This window comes from Heteronotia binoei, chromosome 5, assembly GCF_032191835.1.
Source record: "Heteronotia binoei isolate CCM8104 ecotype False Entrance Well chromosome 5, APGP_CSIRO_Hbin_v1, whole genome shotgun sequence".
Taxonomy (NCBI): domain Eukaryota; kingdom Metazoa; phylum Chordata; class Lepidosauria; order Squamata; family Gekkonidae; genus Heteronotia; species Heteronotia binoei.
This window is the reverse complement of record NC_083227.1, coordinates 123,954,875-123,976,818: the sequence shown is the minus strand read 5'-3', so window position 1 is coordinate 123,976,818 and position 21,944 is coordinate 123,954,875. Positions and strand designations below refer to the sequence as shown.

The 21,944-nt window shown below is 41.0% G+C and overlaps 1 protein-coding gene across 1 annotated transcript in view; it reads right to left on the bottom strand.

The window, feature by feature from the left end:
• FAT2 (FAT atypical cadherin 2) overlaps positions 1 to 21,352 on the bottom strand; it is a 166,282-nt gene extending 144,930 nt beyond the window's left edge. Inside the window, exon 1 of the mRNA XM_060240289.1 lies at positions 21,258 to 21,352. Within this exon, the coding sequence (XP_060096272.1) occupies positions 21,258 to 21,288 (31 nt within the window). The 5' untranslated portion in view covers positions 21,289 to 21,352. The remainder of the gene's footprint in view (positions 1 to 21,257) is intronic.
• Positions 21,353 to 21,944: the final 592 nt, after the last annotated feature.

The following is a 21,944-nucleotide window of genomic DNA, read 5'->3' as shown; positions in this document are numbered from 1 at the left end:
TAACCTGATTCAAACAGCAGCCAAACAGTTGCCCTGTAGGGCAAACAAACAGAGCTCAGAGATCAAGGTCTTCCACAGGCTTTGCCTCTGATCAAGGGATTCAGATGTGTGCTGCCTCTGGAGGTTGTCTTTAGTCACCATGGCTCATAGTCATTGATAGGTATCCTCTGTGAGTCTAATTGCCTTTTGAAACCATCTATTCTTGTGGCATCACTACATCCAGTGCCCCTGGAGAAAATGACAGATGTTGAGGAAGACTGTATGGAATCATATCCTAACCAAACTCCCTCCCCTCCCCAAATTCTGTCTTCCCCAGGCTCTACTCCCAAATCTCCAGGAATTTCACAAGCCAGAGCTGGCAACCTTGCACATATTGCCCAACAATTTCATGGAATGCTTCCCAAATTCTAGTATTATGGGAGAGGGGAAAAAAATTCTGCCCACTTTCTCTAACCTATTCATAATTTTAAAAACTACTGAACAGAAAAGTCAGAGAGGGTGCAGTCACACGTACCATTAGTGACAACACAGCTCCGTCTGGCTGATGGATTAAATGTGTTCGTTCAGACAGTCACATCTGGCAATCGATCGTCATCCGGGCTCATCCAGGCTTGCTACGTATGAATGGCGCATTAATTTGACAGTACATAAAGTCCGGCCCTTTTTCAAAACAGCAGCACAAGATCGACTTTTTGTTGTTTGGACAGCTCACGTGCGATACTGCCTCCCACCTTTTTTTTTAAAGAAAGCCCCAGCAGACATGCGCATTGCCAGATCATCCGGGAATCTGAGGTGACACTTCTGCTTCTCCAATCAACACAGGATCGGAGGTGGGGGGGAAACATTATCCCACTATTCAGAACAGGAAAAAATTCTTTTTTTTCAATGTGGAGGATTTCAAGATATCATTGTCACTGCCAATTTCTAGGAAAATAATTCCCGGCAGTTCCGTGGTTTGGATCGGCAATGTTAATTCTGGAAACTTTCGCCCTTCTCCCTTGCCTCTGAAGAAAGTTTTGATTTCCCAGCTCCAAACAGTTGGGCGCATGTTCAATGGACCCCCTCCCCTCCCAGAAATCACCATCTGATTATGCATGCTCCAAGAAAGGAGCGTGATAGTATTGGATGTCTGATCGCGCACAACAGAATGAATCGCATTCTTGGATGCTCATCTGAACTGCCCTGCATCGATTCAATATTCAGCAGTTTAGATTTGAGTGCTATACACCCGTTTTTAATGGTAGGTGTGACCGCACCCAGAGTCTTTAGTATTTCCTTATGGGAAAGGTGTTTCAACACCTGAACCATATTGTTTCGCATATTTTGTAATTTTTCCAGCTCTGTAGTATTCTTTTGACCAGAACCCTACACAATGATCCAAATATCATGTTTCCCTCCCAGGAGTAGATTGGCAAGCAAAAACAGATTTGGAAAGGGCACCCCCTGCCCCACTCAAATGGAAGGGCTCACAGACATGTCCATCCAATATGAGGCTCAGGCAGCTGGATCATTTGCAGAAGTGTCTGCTTACCTGTCCTGCATGGGATGAAGGCTGTCAGCTCACCACAGCTGGGCTATGTGGGCCAATTCAAATAGGGCAAGGGCTGCCCCTTACTTGGAACTAAGGTAGCCACAGTGGGGGAGGCACCCGCAGGTCATAGGGTCACTGGGACTTTTCCTGGTAGCCTTTACGGCCAATTTGCTATTGTTTCCTCCTGCACCCTCCCTTACTATCTGTGGATAATTCTGTAATATCATGTGCATGATCAACAAGGGAAATGAATTATCCAGTTAAGTATGTTATATTTAATTACCTTATTTATTAATAACCATGAATACTGATTCACTAAAAAGGCAAAAAAAACTTTCTACTAGACTGTCAAAACTATGTGAGTCCAAAGTGAGAAGTCAGACAGGAACAACCTTGCTTGTCCACCATCCGCAGGTAATGTGAACAGATATGTTGTAGGTCTGCACTCTTGTTGTGCCCTCTTTTGCCCTGCCTCTGTATCCCATAGTACTTGCCATGTCCAGTAAAGCCTTTTGCACAGAGCTATTAAAGCGCAGAAGCCGGTTGTCCTTTGCAGCCAGTCATCTTCAAGAGCGACCTGTTCTCAATTACTGTTGCGCTGCAGGCTGATTAATACACTTGGGTGTGGGGATGTTGTGTCTTGCTGTTTCAAAACTATGCATAAGTAGAGACAGAATACTTTCAGTTTCATCTAGTTTGCTGCAGCATTTTAAATCCTATGGATATATCTCTTTCCTGCAATCCCCCATAAACTCAAAAAGTGGATGAATTTCCTAGGGAAAAAATGCCAAACATTGGGGGGATGGGTGCAGTGAGGAGAGGTTTCAAGTGAAATCACCCTCGTTTTATTTTTATGTGAACAGAAAGCTAGTTCTTCTGTGCTCCTCCACCAAAAGAAGAGGAAAGCAGAGGCAATTTCATTTTCCTAACTGGAATCTCCTATATAACCGCTGAAAACCACTGTCACAGAGTTCTGTCTGAATGTTAGAGTGTCACATCAACAACGTGATATCATTTCCGGTACTCACCAAAAGTGCCATTGTGTCACTGGCACAATGTTGCATTTCCAGTAATTTCCCAACAGCCAATCAAGTGGCAATGGGCAGAAAAGCAGGAGACCTGGTTTACTCACTCTCATACCACTTGACATATTATCCATGGAGCTCTCTTGAGCTCAAAGGAATTACTAGGACAAGGCAGAGGTGGGAAAGATCTGCATTCATTAGCACTTTTGTGCTTGTCGGATCCAAGCACAATGATCGCAAAGAACCAAAGAGTGGGCTATATCAAATATCAAAAGGAGGGGGAAATGGACATAAGAACATAAGAGAAGTCATGTTGGATCATGCCAATGGCCCATCCAGTCCAGCACTCTGTGTCACACAGTGGCCAAAAAAACCAGGTGCCAACAGAAGGTTCATCAGTGGGGCCAGGGCACTGCTGCCCCCACAAGCACCAAGAATACAGAGCATCACTGCCCTAGACAGAGAGTTCCAACAATACACTGTGGCTAATAGCCACTGATGGACTTCTGCTCCATGTGTTTATCCAGTCCCCTCTTGAAGCTGTCTATGTTTGTAGCTGCCACCACCTCATGTGGCAGTGAACTTGTACACCAATGAAGGGGAGAGGATGGTGGAGGGTGCAGAGTGGGCAGAACGATGATGCGGGCATAGAGTGGCTTTTGAGGGGTGGCAAAAAGGAGGGGGGAAATTCAAGGGAATTTGTATGCTTTTGAATTATCTTTGGCTTGGAAGCAAAACAAAGACAAAATTGGCACAAAAGCACTCTCAGAAAACCCAGAGAAATAGCCACCAGAAAGCAAACTGAGAGCTGAAGGGAGGAAAATTAATGCAGAACAATAAAGAAAACCTGAAGGACATGCACAGTGAAAGCGAGGGGAAACACCCATGTATAATAGGTCTCAGAGACTCCTTTGGGTTCTCATGATGCTGCTAGAGTCCTATGAGATGGGAACTGTATTGTTTTCAAATATATTCCATACATTACTGAAAGAAGCAGCATGTCCTATAATGGAGGAAGCTTTTACATCCCCAATGACAACCTGATACACAGCTGGAAAACATTAGGGATGAGCCTGTCATAATTAGTATTCTTATTATACAGTGCATTCTACTCAACACCATTCATGCTTATTAAGGAGCAAGCCTCAAAGCATCAATGGCCACTCTCGGTTGTATGTTAGTAGAAGCAGCATTCTCTGTTTGCCTCTTCTACGTCTTCAGTGCTCCTCATTCATTTTCTTATTCATAAAAGTCCCATAGCATACTGCTTTTCACAGACAACACTGTCATCTTTCCAGTACTGCTACAGTTAATGTTTAAATTTGACTCAAAATGGAAATCATTTGCTGTAGGATAATTTTTAGTCAGAAGGATAACTATATAATATTAATTAACTCATAAATGATTATTTACACAATCCTTAGATGTATGGCATCCATTATGAGTGTGAACTAGTTACTGAAGTGTTGAGAAAACAGTGCAATTTTAAGCAACATTACACCCTCCTAAGTCTATTTAAGTCAATGGATTTAGAAAGACATGGATGTACTCCGGGGGGGTGGGGGGGGTGGAAATCAGTATTTTTTAGATCAGGGAGCTGAAAAATATTCATATTCTTCATTATTCAGGTTCCGAATACCAGTTTGGTGTTTGGATCCTCCCCTCCCCCCAAGGATTCTGATATTATTTGGCTCCATTACTCCCTATGGGGAATATTTCAAGGGACCTGGAGTGGCTGTTTTTTAAGGTACATGGCACCCAAATTGCAGCAGAGCTGGTGATACCTGTTCACCAAATAACCTTTATGTTTCAAGTGAGTTTCAAGTTCAATGATTCTATGGGCACCTGAACAAGATGCCCCCAGCATACTCTGTTATTTCCTATGGGGTGGAAATGCCACACTTTCTCCAGGGCAATGAATAATCAAAGACACAAGAGCAAGCAAAGCAACCACTGGCCAAAAGCCTAATCCAAACAGAACCAAAAAGCCAAAGAACCAAGAAAGAAACAGTGAGTTCCAGCAGAAGCACAGGACAATCAATATCAAACTAGAGAATCTGTACCTTAGCAAGAAGACACAGACACACAGTATAATTAAAGAAAAATGTGTCCCTTTAAAACCTGCCCCCCCCCAATATTCCTGATTATTCCTGAATATTTCCAGAATTTTTTGAGGCCCATTTATAGATATCATAGAAAGCCACAGATATCATTTGGACACCTAAATATATCTGGAGAATATGATAACGTATTTTTGGATATATATTTGGACCAGAAATATCCAAACACATCCCTCAGGAATAACTCTCATAGCATTTCATTGCAAACTCAAGATGGGGAAATTAACTGCTTTGGTGTGCTCTGCTAATATCCCCAAATAATCTATTCTTCAGTATGCATCAGAGCTAAGGTTGTGTAATGGCTAGAGAATGTTGGACTAGAATCCAGGAGACCCACATTCAAATCCTGCTCTTTGGAAGTTTGCTGGATGATTTTGGATCAGGGTTGTTGTTGTAACAATAAAATAGAGCTAGGAGAATGATATTGTAAACTGCTTTGAGTCCCCATTGGGAAGAAAAGCAAGGTATAAATAATAAAATGAATATAACTGGAAACACGCATGTATATTTATGACTGTGATGCAAGACACAAAAGAATTCTATAGTTAATAAGGAAACAGGCACTAGATTTTTAACTACCATTCTAAATGTATTTCTTTTCCTGCTTCTGATTCAATGGTGGTTAACATCTATAATTCAAGACAAAATAATTGATGCTGCAATGTCTGATGAGTTTCAGTAGTAGGTGGGAATGGAAAATTTAATGATTAAGCTATGATGTACTGCAAAACATTTGATGCAATTAATTTCTTCTTAAATCCAGGTTCTATAACATAGTTTTAAGGTGGGGAAGGGATGTTTAAGGGTGTGGCCCGTTTAGCACTCAGCCTCAAAAGAAGCAGCAGATGCCTAAAAGGCATCTTAGCTTTTATTCAGGGAACAAATACACATACATATCTTATACCATCATCTCAGAGACTTCCAAAGGGCTTTGGAAAAATGAGAGTCAGCCTTTATCTAGAAACCACTAGAACATGTTATTAATTTTACATGGCTAGCTACTAAGGCAGTGCCATGTTTGGAGCATGATATTTGCAGGATAAAATGGAATAAAATGATATAAGTCATTCTGAAATTATTGAGGGAAGGTTGGGATTAAAAATTTTAAAAAAATCATTCTGATGTATGCACAACAGAAACATTCTGAATTTAGAAATAAATGTAATACCATAATCATCGAGCAGTTTGAAGGCTAAGCTTAATCACTGGTCCAAAAACATGAAGGAGGCCTTCTGGGCCTGCTACAAAATGTGGTTGTCTAGGTAACAGGTCTCAAATTGCAGATACAAGATGGAATCTGAGGAACATGAGATCATGGTTGTTGGTGTGAAAGAGCCTCCCAGAATGACTTATATCCCTAGCAGAGCAGTGGCAGCTCAGCCCAGAGAGTTGAAAGGGTTCAAGACACTGTTCTTGAGTTACTCTGCAGACCACTTTGCACACACCAGCATGGCATTTACATTTAGCATAGATTCTCTGGTGATTAGTATTTTAAACGAAAATAAGGGCAAATATGCACTTTATGAGTATTTATGAGGTACAACAAAGTATCCAGTGTAGACCTAAATAGCCCAAGTGAGCTGAGCTTCAACTCAACAAACAAATTCATGAGTGACTGATAATGTAAAAGAATACGTTTTTAAAAGATCAGTGAAGTTATATGGCTGACATATAGCACTGTTGGAAGAAGACATGATGGCAAGATCTTTATTCTTATTTTGTATCAAGATTTTTTGTAAGAAACAGAACTCTGCCTATAAACATGTTGGGGCTACAATAAACAGACTCTTCAACTGCTTAGGCAGGGAGTGACCAACTAGCCGGCTGTTTGCCGGATCCAACCTCCAAATAATTTTATCTGGCCCTTGGCTGCCTCATCAAATTGTAATTAAAATGAGGTGAAAAGTTTGTATGCTTCCAATGAAAGAGAAAGCTGTTTTAAAAGCTGGATTCTGCCTGGCATGCTGCAGCTGAGCACACGTTCTCTACAAATGTGACATCCTTGCTGCTGGAAGGTGGCAAGTTTATTATTATACAGCCTGACTAACCATGAGGAGGTCAGTTTGTATGGCATAGCACACTTTCATACCCAGATCACAGTTTGGAGTATCAAGTGTGCCCAAAGCATATATAACAGTTCATCATGTCTGGCCTAGAAAATAGTCACTGAGTAACAGCTGAAAAATGGTGATGCCTATTATTTATTCATGTCTGCCTAATCATAGTCATTAACAACAACTCAAAAAAAAGATTGTAAACATAACATGTCAAACCTGTCTTCATTTTTCCAATCAATATTAACAAAAGCCTTATGAGTAATGCATTTGTTTTCTTGAAGCCTTTTAAAGATATTTATGATATATCAATATGGACACTGAAAATAGAGTCACAGATGAACCCAACACCTCTCATTTGGTTTTAGGTTATGATAGAGCATTCACCAACTGGACAATGAAGTGGCGCAGAGTGGTAAAGCTGCAGTACTGCAGTCGGAGTCCTCTGCTCACGACCTGAGTTCGATCCCAGTGAAAGCTGGTTCAGGTAGCCAGCTCCAGGTTGACTCAGCCTTCCATCCTTCCGAGGTCGGTAAAATGAGTACCCAGTTTGCTGGGGGGAAGTGTAGATGACTGGGGAAGACAATGGCAAACCACCCCTTAAAGTCTTCTGTAAAAACATTGTGAAAGCAACGTCACCCCAGAGTCGAAAATGACTGGTGCTTGCCCAGGGGACTACCTTTACCTTTTACCAGTTAGAGCATTCACCAACTGGACAATGAGGTGGGGGGGGGGTGAATGCATAAGTGGAAGCTCTGTGGCAGGCTGCCAATAAGGGGTTGCATGGGCACCGCAGATATTTTGTAAAACATCCTCTTTCCAAATAGAAAACTGGTACATTGAAGAGGTAGACTTCTTTCACTGTGCCATATTAGTGTTCCACGTGGTTTGTCGGTATTTTTTTTTAAATATGAAGAATATTTGGTCTGAAATGATAAGCTCAGCAGAACATATATCAAATTATTATTCCGATTATGTACTTCAACTCTTAATCATTTAAAAAGATATAGGACCTATCTGGAGGAAGAATAAGAAGCTTGATGCAGTGCCCTCACGGGAGGGGTCTGAGTCAGATAGGTGCCCAAGTACAAGGCATTCTTATATCATCAGGTTTTAAAAGGGATTTGAGGTTTCTTTTTGTGGTGCTGCCTAGCTAGTTTTCTCACCATGTATTACCAGGAGGGTATTGTTATTTGTTTGTCATGCGATGTTTTAAATTATGTCACAAATTGACTGGGTTTGAGGTATAAGGTGGAAGACAGGGTTTTTTTTAATGAAACAAAAGTAGCCTATACTTTATTTGTTTAACACATTTTTATCCTGCCTTTCCTCCAAGGAACTCAGGATGATATATGTATCAGTCCCTCTCCACTATTTTACCCTCACACTAGGTTAGGCTGAGCAGCTGTCCCCAGGTCACCCATTAAGCTTTACATCACAGAACGTCCAGATCCTGGTTCCACTCTCTCACTGCTACACAGTGCTGGCCCTCAAGAATTTTCAAACAGTCTCAAGAATTTTAAGAGCAGCTTTTGGAATTACCAGAACCCTAGTATTTGAACCATAGGAGCCCAATGGTGCAGTGCAGTAAGCTGCAGTACTGCAGTCTAAGCGGTGCTCACAACTTCAGTTTGATTCCCACGGAAGCTGGATTCAGGTAGCCGGCTCAAGGTTGACTCAGCCTTCCATCTTTCCGAGGTTGGTAAAATGAGTACCCAGCTTGCTGGGGGTAAAGTGTAGATGACTGGGGAAGGCAAAGGCAAACCTCCTCGTAAAAGTCTGCCAAGCAAACATCCTGATGTGACATCACCCCATGGGTCAGTAATGACTAGGTGCTTGCACAGGGGCCTACTTTTACCTTTAATATTTGAACCAAATTCCAGTATTTTGTGAGTTTCTGCAGCAAATTTAGTAACAGTTGCCTGAAGCCTGGCACCAATCAATTGGGTCAAAAGTAGAAAGCACAATTGATGTGGAAGTTGAGCAGTTAGCCTGAAAAGGGCTGTTAGGCATACGCAAAAGCCAGGGCAATAGGTATATTGTCAACAGGGTATACTGTCAACAGGGCATACTACTTTTTGGCAGTATGGGGCACCCAGTGGTGTTAGAGAAAGACACAAAACCCCAGGGCAAGTGCACCTGCTGTGTCTTGTTATGACTGGGTGTTTGGAGAAGTAGGTGTGGTTTTGCTTTGTAACTGTAGTTTAGCACTGACATTACTAATCTCTCCACTTTGTTCTTTCCATTTGTTTCAATGGTTTTGGAACCCTCCTTGTAAAACGTGGTGAGAAAAACTAGCTAGACAGATCAGTATTAAGCGCTGCTAGGTAAATACCAAGAGATCATTACCTGATGAATCAGGTCTCTCTCGTGATCTTCTCTGAAAGACTTCACAAGCGCTTCACCACATTTTTAATTAGTTCAGTGTTTTAACTGAGTAGCCATCTTGGCGAACCTAAATTAGATTCCCATTTGAGACTCCTGAAATGTACAGACTGGCAGAAGGGTGAGGTTCTGGAGGGAAATGTCTTTGAAATATGAAAAATATTACTGATTATCAGTAATTATGTACTATCCTGAGGGGCTAATTACCCCACTTGGAGTATGGTAAGCTCCCATATACAACATTTTTTTCGAATACTTACATAAAAATGTTTGTCCTGATTCCCTAGGAGATCAGCAACAAAGTACATAGGACTATGCTTCATAAGTGCAGATGTAGAAACTGTGCTGACATTGGTCAATGCAGACTATCTTATCTAAGGCTGCAGTCCTTACCACATTTACGTGGGAGTATGCTCCATTTCATTCAGTGGGAATAAGCTGTGTTTAGAGTTGGTGTAACTACTAGATCTGGCCTCAAAATCATAAAATTTGAGTCCTGTATACCAGATACTGAAAATGAAAAATGGCTTGTAATTCCACATTACTCCCAGATTCCTACTTGCTTTGATTTTCAATCCAAACTACTTGGTAAATGCTAAAGAATCTACCAGGCAGAATGCCCACTGATATCTGGATCAACACAAGCCTTTACAGTATATAGATAAATGAGGGTCCATTTATTGTAATCTGGAAAACCTTTATTCATCCATGTTTACTGATGTTTTCCATTGCACCCTATAAAATGGCCTGCCAGATAACATTAAGAAGTTTCCTACTCTCCTGGCATTTCGTGAACGATGCAAAACTGAATTATTTAGGAAGACATTTCTATGCAGGTAATCAGGCTGCCCTGACCTGGACAGTTCAGGCAAGCCTGGTCTCATCAGATTTCAGATGCTAAGGAGGGTATTTGGATAGGAGACCACCAAAGAATACCAGGGTTGCTATGCAGAGACAGGCACTGGCAAACCGCTTCTGAATGTCTCTGGCCTTGAAAACTTTATGGGGATGCCATAAATCAGTTGTGACTTGATAGCAAATAAACAGACAGAGATTAGATTGATAGATGGAAAGACAGACAGATGATAGAAGATAAAAGATGGATAGATGGACAGATCGATAGATGATAGATGGATAGAAGATAGAAGATGGATAGAAGATAGATGGATAGAAGACAGAAGACAGACAGACAGATGGAAGACGGCAGACAGATGGAAGACAGACAGCAGACAGACAGACGGCAGACAGACACGACAGATGACAGACAGCAGACAGACAGCAGAGAGACGGACGGCAGGCAGACAGACAGAAGACAGGCAGGCAGGAAGACAGACAGGCAGGCAGACAGACGGAAGACAGACCAGCAGACAGACAGAAGACAGACAGACGGACGGACGGACAGATGGAAGACAGACAGACAGAAGGAAGACAGATGGAAGACAGGTGGCAGACAGGCAGGCGGCAGGCAGGCAGACAGACGGAAGACAAGCAGGCAGACAAATGGAAGACAGGCAGGCAGACAGACAGAAGACAGACAGGCAGAGAGTCGGAAGACAGATGGGCAGATGGACAGACAGAAGACAGACAGACAGGTGGAAGCTCGACAGACGGAAGACGACAGATGGAAGATGGATGGAAGACGGATGGATGGAAGACGGATGGAAGATGGATGGAAGGAGGACAGACGGAAGGAAGACGGAAGAAGAACGGACGGAAGGAGGACAGAGGACAGACAATGGACAGATGACTGACAGACAGATGACAGTAGGTAGGGAGGGAGGTAGGTAGATTATCCTGCCTTATATATTATGTCCTAGCTGTTGCTATACACATAATCTTACTCTGTCATTTCTGCATCATCTGACGTGTCATGGTAATGTCCATGCTTTATTTTCAGTTGTTGCAGATTTCTGCAAACCATACTGCATATTTTATTTGATGTCCCATTCCCCTTATTTTTTAAATCTACACTGTGTAATTCGCCTTGGGTCTCACTGAGAAAGGTAAACTCTAAATAATGTAAATAAAATAAAATTTGCAAAAGGCAAAGGCAACACTGCAAAGATAAGATAGTAACACTGTTCTCATTATTCATGTTCTTTCACACTGTTACATCTAATTCAATTTTTGTCATCATTCTCCTTCTGAACATTTATCAAAAGGATATGAATTTCATTTTATGACTTTAACACTAAGATTGTGGGCATGGTCCAGAGTTAAGCAGTTTTGACATTCCTATTGATTTCAATGACAGAGTCAATCCCATGCTCAAGACTGTCCTGTTCATTGCCATGACCCCAATCTAAATTGGTCACCTCCCAATAATGATTTGAGTTTTTAATAAAGATCAGAGTCCCACCCTCTCCAATTTCATTGCATACTTAGAAGTGCTTAACTTTGGCTAGGTTGATACCCATGTTAATTTCAGTTTTATTTTTTCTGTTTAACTCTGCTCTATATTCTTCTGAATATCGTTAGGGAAGAGTGGACTATTTTACATTTCCTTTCTCACTTGTGCTCCACATGATCTTTTCTCAATTTGACTAACATAAGAAGCAAATGAACACAGGGATATGGAATGAAAACCAGAACAACTTCCTGACTATGCATTTCCATCCACACTTGGTTTCCTAATTCATTATGGAAATTTAAAGTTGAAAAGCAACTGCTTGGAAAACTAACATTATATTTCTCACAACTATGCTAAACTATGCATATTTCTCACAACTACAGCCCAGGGTTGCCACCAAGTGTATTCAACAGAGGCCCTATCTCCCAGGCAATTATAACCCTTGAATGGGGTCTTTGGCAGTAGATTCTGGCCCCATCTTTGGCCTGTGTATATTTAGGCTTGCCAATCCTCAGGTCCCAGCGGGGGATCTCTGGGTTTGGCAGGCTCTTTCCCACCCCCAGTCAGCTGGCTGGTGGGGGAAAGCCCAGCCCCAACAGTCACCATATGCCTTCAAACTTCAGAAGGCTTAAGAAGATGCTGGGAACAGCTTTCTTCTAGAAAGGTGCATGTGCCTTTAAATCTTTGAGCCAAGCTGAATGGGGGTGGGACGAGCCTGCAGAACAACATGCCTGTTGGAAGGGAAGGGAAGGAGCACAGAACCTTCGTTTGTTTTACAATTCCTTAAGAAGCCATTTGCCACTAAAATAGTAACCCCTGGTTTCCCTGTGTTAGTCTGATGAACTGGGTTGAATATCGAGCAGTCAACAACTCCCATGGTGAGTAAATTACCCCAATAAGACAACAAAGTGTGCACTTCCAAACTGTGTTTATTTTGGTTGCTATGTGCCTCTGTGTGTGTGTATGTGTGTGTGTGTGTGAGAGAGAGAGAGAGAGAGAGAGAGTTAAGTGCAGCCAGCTGCACGTGGAATGAGGAAACAAAGACTGTATTCAGGAGAACTGCACTGCTGTATTTTTAGTTATTTATTTTAGGGAATGGGAAAGTCTCCTGGCTCCGCCTCCAAAGTCTCCCAGCCCCAGCCCCAAAATTCCCCAGTATTTTCTGAGTTAGACTTGGCAACCCTATGTATATTTCATCGTTGATAAGATCAGCTCATGTACAAACAGCTGTATGCATGTGGGGCTTTGGTATCCTAGTCTGTCAGGGTTCCCAGCTGCAGAGAAAGAAGCCCTGTGTGTGTACAGCTGCATGCGTGTAGATTACAATCTTCTGTTGTGCACATTGGTGAAGGATGATACTTCTCCCATAAACTTTCAGTAAATGCACGCTGATGGTTTAAAAAGGGCATGTGTTTACATAAGACATATGTTTACAAACATATGTTGGCCATATTCATGTCATATTTTTACATATACAAATAAAACATCTTAGGCACAAATATGTGAAAACATAGCAAGAAATAATTCATAATACTTTTATTAGGGCCCACAGCAAATCGCAAAAGGTATTACAACAAGTTCTCTGTAGAAACTGAACTCTGTCTATTACTTACAGACATTGTACTATCCTTAGCCAATTTTATAGCACCAAGAAAACCTCTGAAGTTCATTCACTTACATGTAATGAGTTCCTTCCTCCAGTTTTTATGACTTTTATCCCTGGCTGAGGGACAAAAAAATTGGTAGTTCTGACTTGGAAAATATTGCAATTTTAAATTCACCAAAATATTTTAGGGAAAGGATGGAGTTTTTGATGAAGATTTGTTAGGGAAAGGGAGAGGAGGGAGTATTGCAAAGAATCTTAGTGCCACACACACACACACACACAAAAACTGTGGTGAGTTATCTAAATGATAGCATGGATGGAATCTCCAAAAGATATAACATGGTACAGCCTTGAACGCCAGTGAAGATTCTGTAATGATAAAGGGATGGAGTGCAATGAAGAGGGTATGCCTTTTGAGCCTCAAGTGTCTATGGGGATACATCTTTAAAAATAGGCCAATAAGAATCTCAACATGATCAGAGTTTATCTGGTGATCTGGTCCTAAGTACACTCTTCACACAAAACTACAAGCAAGAATTATAATGTAAATGTTCTCAACTGTTTTGATGTCCTTGCAGAAATTATCTCTGGACACTTTACATCCACTTCGAAGGAAAGCATCTGAATCACTGTAATGTGTGTGAATTGTCTCAGCTTTAGGATTCAAAGGCACCTGCTTTCTCCCTTTGCTTGTAGTCACTTTTGAAACTGACCTATGTCTTTCTAATTCTTACTAACATTAAGAATGCTGTGCAAAGAATGAGTTGAACTCAGTTATTATGACTTATAAGGGAAGGGAGATATGAAAGAGAGATGAATACCTAGATATGACATAGGATGGAATTACCGTATGTTTAATAATTTTAAAGAAAAGGGAGGTGTTCTTTATCTTGTTCTTGCACAGCAAGCTAGAAATCCTTCCTTTACACAATTATGAAAGGCACAGTACACTTTCTGAATGCCATAAAAAAACCTATTTCACACAGCTGACAGGACATTTATTTGATAGAACCTATATGAACTACAAAATGTAGCCTTAGTTTGTATTTTGCCTAGAATTTCATGATATTAGTATGTTACAAGTGGTGTACCTGTGAGGACTCCTCAAGGTAATCTCATTTCCCCGTTCTCCTCTTTTATTTTCCTTTGCCTTTCCCCAGCAGTCTCTACAGCCTATCTTCTATCCTTCTCCCTTACCCGTTTTTGTTTCTCTGCCCCCTCCCCCACTGTTTTTTGATCCTCTTCTCCATTTTCACTTTTTCCTTTTACATTTTTGCTGCTTTCCTCTCCAGTTTTACCTTCCCTTTCTCCTGTCTTTTAATTTTTCTCTCTTCTCTCTTTCCGACACTGACACCAGCTGAGGCCTGGATTCCGCAGCAGTGTGGCCCATGAAATACTGCAATATAAGACTGGGAAATCTCACTGACACACTTTTCTTCAAGAAGCAGACACTGATTCTACCCCCAGTGTATTCTAAAAATATTTGACAATTTTTCTGAACTTGGGACATCCCCCATGTTTATAGAAACTCTTCTAAATTTCTATAGAATCCAAGCACAATTTCTGGATTTTTCAATCCACATTATTGCCTAGTTCAGAATTAGATAACAATCTACTGCAGTAGCATCTAAACATTCTAAACAGACATCACAGTTCTTCACCAGTATATACTTGCATAACCTTTGGCCCATCAACATAATTACAATCAATTATTAATTTTGTCCCTTGGTAAATGTATTTATTTATTACATTTTTATCCCACTTTTCTCCAAACAGCTCAGGGCATAAATGCTGAAGAGGGATTTACAGGTCTCTGTAGGTTAAGTCTAACAACCTCTTTTTTCCGCAGGGAGATATAATGCTATTAGAGTCCACACTCTAAAGCAGTCATATCCTCCAGGAGAACTGATCTCCATAGTCTTGAGATCACTCGGAATTCTGGGAGATCTCCAGACACTATTTGAAGGCTGGTAACCTTATTTATAACCTCCTTTTTCACTGAAACTCAAGGCAGATTACAGGTTGCTGTGCAATTATTTCACTGTGTTGTTCTAACCTTTTAGCTCTCTCAACTATGGTAGATTAGTGCTGTCATCCAAATATTGCATATTGCAGAACTGAGCCCAAAAAACAGTGACATGCCTGAGGCCACCTATTTATTTATTTGATAACCCACCATTCTTCCAAAGAACACAGGGTGCCCTCCCCTTTTCATCACCGCAATAACTCTGTGAAGAAGCAAGGCTGAATGAGTGACTAGCCCAAAGTCACCCAGTCAGCCTGAGTATCCCTTGGCCTAGTCAAACAATAATGCCAACATGGCTCTCTTTCACTGCCAAGGTGAAGTTTGAAGGGTCTCCTGGGATGAAGTACCTATTCTTTGTGTATAACGTTACCATATTTCTATTAACAATATTTCTTGTGCCTGAAGATTATAATTTCTTTATTCACACAGCTTGTAGTAACCAGGATAGGAAAGCTTCTTTGTTGCATGTAATTTATCCTTCTACTCTTATAAAAAAGCACAAGAGAACGAAGGGGGAAGGAATAAAACCAAAACAATATCAGCCTGTTTAGCAAAATTGGATTTATTACTAATAATACAACAGCACCAGCTTTTCAAGAAAAGTTGGTTACTTTATAATCTTGTTATGTTTATGTTTCAGTGAAGGCTGAAGTATACCTGCTGCTGTGCAAACACGTACATATGTGTGCACACACATTATATGTACATAAAGAGATACAAGTAAGCAAAAGTCAATTGCCATGTCTAAAGCCAAGGTCTGGCATGAATGGTCCTGTATTGTTTGCATTACAGCCAACAGCTGTTGGCAATAGAGCATAATGTAAAATGCATGTGTTGCCTGCAGCAGATGTTGATTTCCAGGTGTGTCATAATTATTCCTTATTCCCCCTTTATAAGGGCAATGTTTGTTTATTTACTTGGCTGACACATCCAATCAGCTTCTGCACAAATCTCTTATCAGAACAAAAGTATCAGTCTGTAGGAAAAGTTTTAGAATAAGGTAAGCACAACTGGCTACATGGAAGACTCCCAAATACTGTACACATCAGCCATTTTGTGTATAGTGTATCCAAGCATACTATTGGATCAATAACAAAAATGTCTTTTGGCATCTTGATTACTGACTATTTTATTATGGCATAAACTTTTGTAGGCTAACAGTGCAATCCCAAGAATACTTTCCAAGAAGTAAACCCAATTGTATAGAACTGAGTAGGATTTTGTTAGAATTGCTCTCTAAGAGACCTAAGAAAGAGAATATTCTTAAATGCTGTTATTCACATGTTAGAGTGAACACAGGTACATCCTACATGTGTGTGTATGTATCTGCCAGCACTCTTCCTTACAAACTCACTTTGCAATTAAAACCAGTCACCACTGCCCAGATAAATATGGGGGTTTGTATCACATGTTCAGTGGTACATGTATGGAGTGTAACATGAAAATTACTAAGCCACCTTTTAAAAAAAATCAAGTGTACATTGTACACAGATCATGTGTGTGTTCACCAATGTTCCCTCTAAGCTGCAGAGTCTTGTGAGCAAAAATTCTACTTTGTGGGCTACTGGTATTAAAGTTGTGAGCTACTGGCATTAAAGTTATGAGCTACCGCACAAATATTGTGCTCTGGGGCTATTTTTCCTGAGCTAAGACAAAAATGTTGAGCTGGAGGCTAAAAATCTGTGAGCTAACTCACACTAACTCAGTATAGAGAGAACACTGGTGTTCACTGTAATTTGTGAACAGGGCTTTAAAAAAGACATAAAGATCAGAGATTACCTGAGTCATCTTTGTTTCAGTTCTTAACAATCAGTCTTAAGAAGATAGATTCAGGTGGATAACCATGTTGGTCTGAGGCAACAGGACAAAGTTTGAGTCCAGTGATATCTTTAAGACCAACAAAGTTTTATTCTGGGTATAAGCTTTTGAATGCATGCACAATTCTTCACATACATGTGTACATGAAACCTTATAACCAGAATAACACTTTGTTGGTCTTAAAGGTGCCACTGGACTCAAACTTTATTTTTAAGAAGAATTCTGCATGACTCAAAAGCTTGAATACTATTATGTGTTATTTAGAATCAGGACAAAGTTTTATATAGCTTTGGATTTTGGATTTTGCTTTGAACCACGACACTATACACCTGCAACTTTTATTGGCAGTGTACACATAGGGATATAGGCAGAAAATATAAAACATAGATCCAAATGGTCATAAAATGCATGAGGTACAGTCTAAATTTCCTACTGGTTACATTTTTTCTGCAGGTCTACATGTAGGGCTTTTTTTTGAGCAGAAACGCACAGGAACGTTCCAGCTGGCTTGGTGTCAGGGAGGTGTGGCCTAATATGCAAATGAGCTTCCACTGAGGGTTTTTTTTGTAAAAAACCCTGTGTGAAATAATGGTGATGTCAAGGGGTGTGGCCTAATATGCAAATGAGTTCCTGCTGATGTTTTTAATACCAAAAAAGCCCTGCCTACATGATATGTATCTTCCAACTGAAGACCATATATTAGATGAAAGATCTAGTCCCTTTTAGTTTTTTTGTTCTAACACAGTTACTCCTCTGTGACTGACTAAAACATACTCTGTGAATGAGATCCCAAGAACCATGCAACTAATTTTGCCTGCCCAAGAGACAACAGGAGCCCTGGCAAACCAAAAGCAGTTTGTGACACAGAATGATTTCAAAGAGGAAAAAACAAAATCAGAAATTTCACTGAGGTGCTCTTTATATCTCAGCTCCCCTCACCCCCAAAACCTGGGGAAGGCATGCAAAACCAGATATCAGTTGATTCATGAAGATCTTTCTAAACAACTCCTAATTCCAACACTTTCTAAACAACACCTAATTCCAAGGTGAGACTGTTGGTGTTGTCTGTTAAGAGTTAGCAAGGCAGCAAAAGCAAGCCAAATGATTTCAACATGACTAAATCGATAAGATTTTTAGCAAGGTAGAAAGGTAGCATGGCATATAAATCCCCTATGAGTATTTTAATCATCTATATTGTTCCCTCTCTCTCTCCAGCTTCCCACTTTCCATGACCGCAATATATTTGCAACTGTATGTTCATACAGTGGAAAGCTGCAAGCTAATTCCAGATCTTTTGTTGAACATAAATATGTCTTAGGCATCATGAGAGGGTTAAATGTACTTAAACCCAAGAAAATCAATGTGCTTAGGTAATAGCCTATATTTGTGCATGTATACATGACAAAAAAATCATGTGTAAAGTATGTATTAAACACTTGCACATCACCTTTCCAAACTAGAAAGCTGGAAGCAATGAAAAGCGTGAACAGAACTTGATCCAAGTTTTACAAGCAAATTGCAACAAGTGTGAGCCCATATGGTACAGTAGTTAAAGGAACTATAGAATTTAAAAGTAGGAAGCTCCTAGAGGAAGGGTGGATAACAACTATCACAAGCAGTGGTGTAAAGATATCCATTATGCTGTATGGGACTGTAATATTCAAAAGCAGGAGATAATCTTTCAGAACAAGGGACAGCCTTAGCAAACAAGCAACCCTTGACCTTAACCAATGGTTGTCATTCAGAATTCTTGTTAACACTCTTGCAGTTCATCATATTATCACTTATTTCAGATTTGGAACATAATGTGAGATGGCTTCTTACTGTATAGAAAGTTCATAATGAGATATATTTCTTGCTCTTTCATACTAAGTGCAACACTTTGCAGGTTTTCTTGTTTACGGAAGGATTTTTAATGGGATGTATTCTCTAGGTCCTGTCAGCTGCCATATAGGACACATACCTGATATAGGAGTGTGAACAGGATCTAATTACACAACCACACACAGTCATACCAATGAGTGTGTCTTGGGGGGGGGGGCATGCCTGGATAAGCAAGCACTAATCACCCCAAATCTCATCAGCTTCAAATGAAAGCAGCAGCTGATACATTTATGTGTTTCAGAATGATCAGATCTACTGAAAAATTGAGGTCTCAAGACTTTATCATAATCACCATTCAGCTCAAGCAAGAACACCTGGGTTTAAATATGTTTGCCCTCCACCAAAATTAAGTCCAGCATACACCAGTGTTCCCTTCTGAAACAGCCAGTGTCCAAAAGGCAACAGATGCTATTGAGCAATTGATCTTTGTCCTTATGGGCTCTTGCATTTCAGCTAGTCCACTTTACATTCCCTGAGGAGGTTAATTATCTGATAACTCCTGCTGCTCTGGACTCAGGTATATTACCTTTGTGCAGTAAAATGGTTGGCCACCCTACCTCACCCTCCATGTCTCCTCACCTCCCTCTCTCTTATGGGTGTGAAGACAAACAACACCTAAACCACAATGGGTCAGTTTACTTAAGACTAAAATCTATGTTGCATCTGAAGGCACACAAAGATGTATAAATGTATATATTGACACACATGCACACTCTTGTCAACAAAGACACCCATATGTGAAAAAGGAAGTCTGTAAGGCCTTGTCTCCCTTTCAACATTTGGTCAATATTTTATATTTTCACATTATATGCTCGTCAATGAGAGCAACAGTGAGAATGCAGAAGAATGCAAATTCTTCCGCTTCTCCATTTTTGTAACATGGAATATTATCAGTGACTGTTTAGTAAAAGACAGATATAGTCACAAACTGTTTTACATGCTTTATGAAATATTTAATTACCACTTTGAACTATTTATCTCCACTCTAGTTCCATCTACTACAGTGAAAAACTGTTCCTCATCATGAATAGACTTTTGTAGTTTGTCTTGAACTTGTCCCTCTCAGAAGAATATGCATTTAGGCAGGCACACCTTTGTTATGTCCTCCAGTCAGCAGCTGAATTAAGCAGATTTACACTGTCAAAACCAATGGGGAGTATACTATCTTAGGGTAGAAGAAGCTCCTCCAATTTAAGGAGTTTTTCTCCAACTTATATCATTCTTCCATTGGAGGAACAGCCATTTAAGTTGGAGAAAGGCTCCTCAGGCAGGACAAAGGCTAGACTTAGTGGAATGGAAGGATACAGGCCACCAGTTCAAATCCAAGTGACTTCATTTGTGTGGGCTCCAGTTTATAGCACTAAACACATTGTGGCTAGGATTTAAGTCCTATGACCATATGAAAAAAAAATTCTGGTTAACTGAAATGTTCAAGCAGGGGAAATCTGAAGAACAATAATATAGAATAGCATTCTGAAGAGTAAATTCTGATCATAATGCTTGATACACATTTGAGGCTGTTTAAAGCGCTATACATACATCTCTGCATACCCTAATAACTGCCCTGTAAGGTAGGCCAATATTCTTATTCCCACATTATAGACAGGAGGCTGATATGAGAGAAAAGTGAAGTTGTCTGTTCTCACAGGATTTCACAGTTCATAATCTTGCAATCTGATCCCAAGTATGTTTATTCAGAACTAAGGCATCTTGAAGTCCAAGGTATTTACTCCCAAATAAACATGCATCAGATTGCAGCCTTAGCCATCATGCTGAACTCTGTTATTTTTTCCACTTTTCCCTATGTTCTTCGCTCCCTCTCTGCCTGCTTCTTATTCAATGACTGAATAGGAAATCAATCACTTGATTTACTGCAAATAAAGAAAACTTTACACAACACAAAGCCACCAAGGCAAACCATGAAAAATCAGGAACATAAATGTCATTATTTTGTTACTCTTTTGTCCTTTCCCTACAGAAAGTTTAATTCTTCCCTACCCCTTAAGGCTAGACGTTTACCTTTCCCAACAAGCCCTGAATCCAGTTTTAAAAAACAGAGGGAGAGGGGATTCAAGGGCACAATCCAGATACTTTTGAAAGTGTGACCTACAATACATTTAAACACACACACACAACCACTTGTTTGCATATATTGGTTGAAATCAGGATTATGCATATGCAGAGAGACAGGAGGAAGCAAGACTGTCTGTTCTGGAGACTCCCCAAAGTTTTAAGAGGAGAACTGACTCCTGTACCAGCATAAAAAAAATGGGTAACTAACAAGTTTGGCAGCAATAATGCCCCACCCCGCCAATCTGAAATTTGGGTTTAGCTCATGGGCTTCTCAAATCAAGATGAGTCCAGGAGGAGTCCTTCTGCAAGTGCCTCTCAACATATCCTCCATGCCTGCCCCTTACGACACCCTGGGCAAAGACCAAGCCGCCTTTCCTGGCTTTACCTGGTGCTGCGGGAGGGCTCTCGCCTGGCATTTCATCGGCGCTCTCTTTGTCCGGCCACTTGCCTCTCTGTCACTGCACAGCGGCGGCCCGGTTGCGGGGGACGCATGGCTGCTGCTACTGCCGTACGAGCGAGGCGGCTTCGCAGAAGTTCAAGGAAGAAGGAGCGCGCCTGCGAGCAGGCAGCCAGAAAGTTGCAGGAGGAGCCGAAACGGCGGGCCAGTCCTTCTCGCTCTGCTTGGAGCCCTCCCCCGGCTGGAGGAGGCAGGCAGGTGTAGGGGGGGGGGGTGGCTGGGCGCATATGAAGACACCGCGGACTCAAGAGAACAGCTTGTCTAGTTGTCCTAGAGTTTGGGGGAGGGGGGGGGTGCGTGACACAAACACAGAGCTGGAGAGCTGAGTTCCGTGGGTGGATGTGGGCAGATTTATTAGCTCTGGAGATATATAGGGTGGGTGAGGGAAGTTGGCTTTCGGGTGAGTGGCGCTAACGTGTGGGCGCGAAAGAGAGGTGGGAGCGAGCGCTGCAGCTCGGATACAATGGGGCAGGAGAAACAACCGAAGCCTCTATCTGTGTGAAAGATCTTTAGCGACTGCAATGCGTGTGTGTATGAACATGTTAACATTATCTATCACATTCATCAATATCTATTCCACCCTTCCTGTAAGGAGCTCAGGGCGACTTAGGTGGT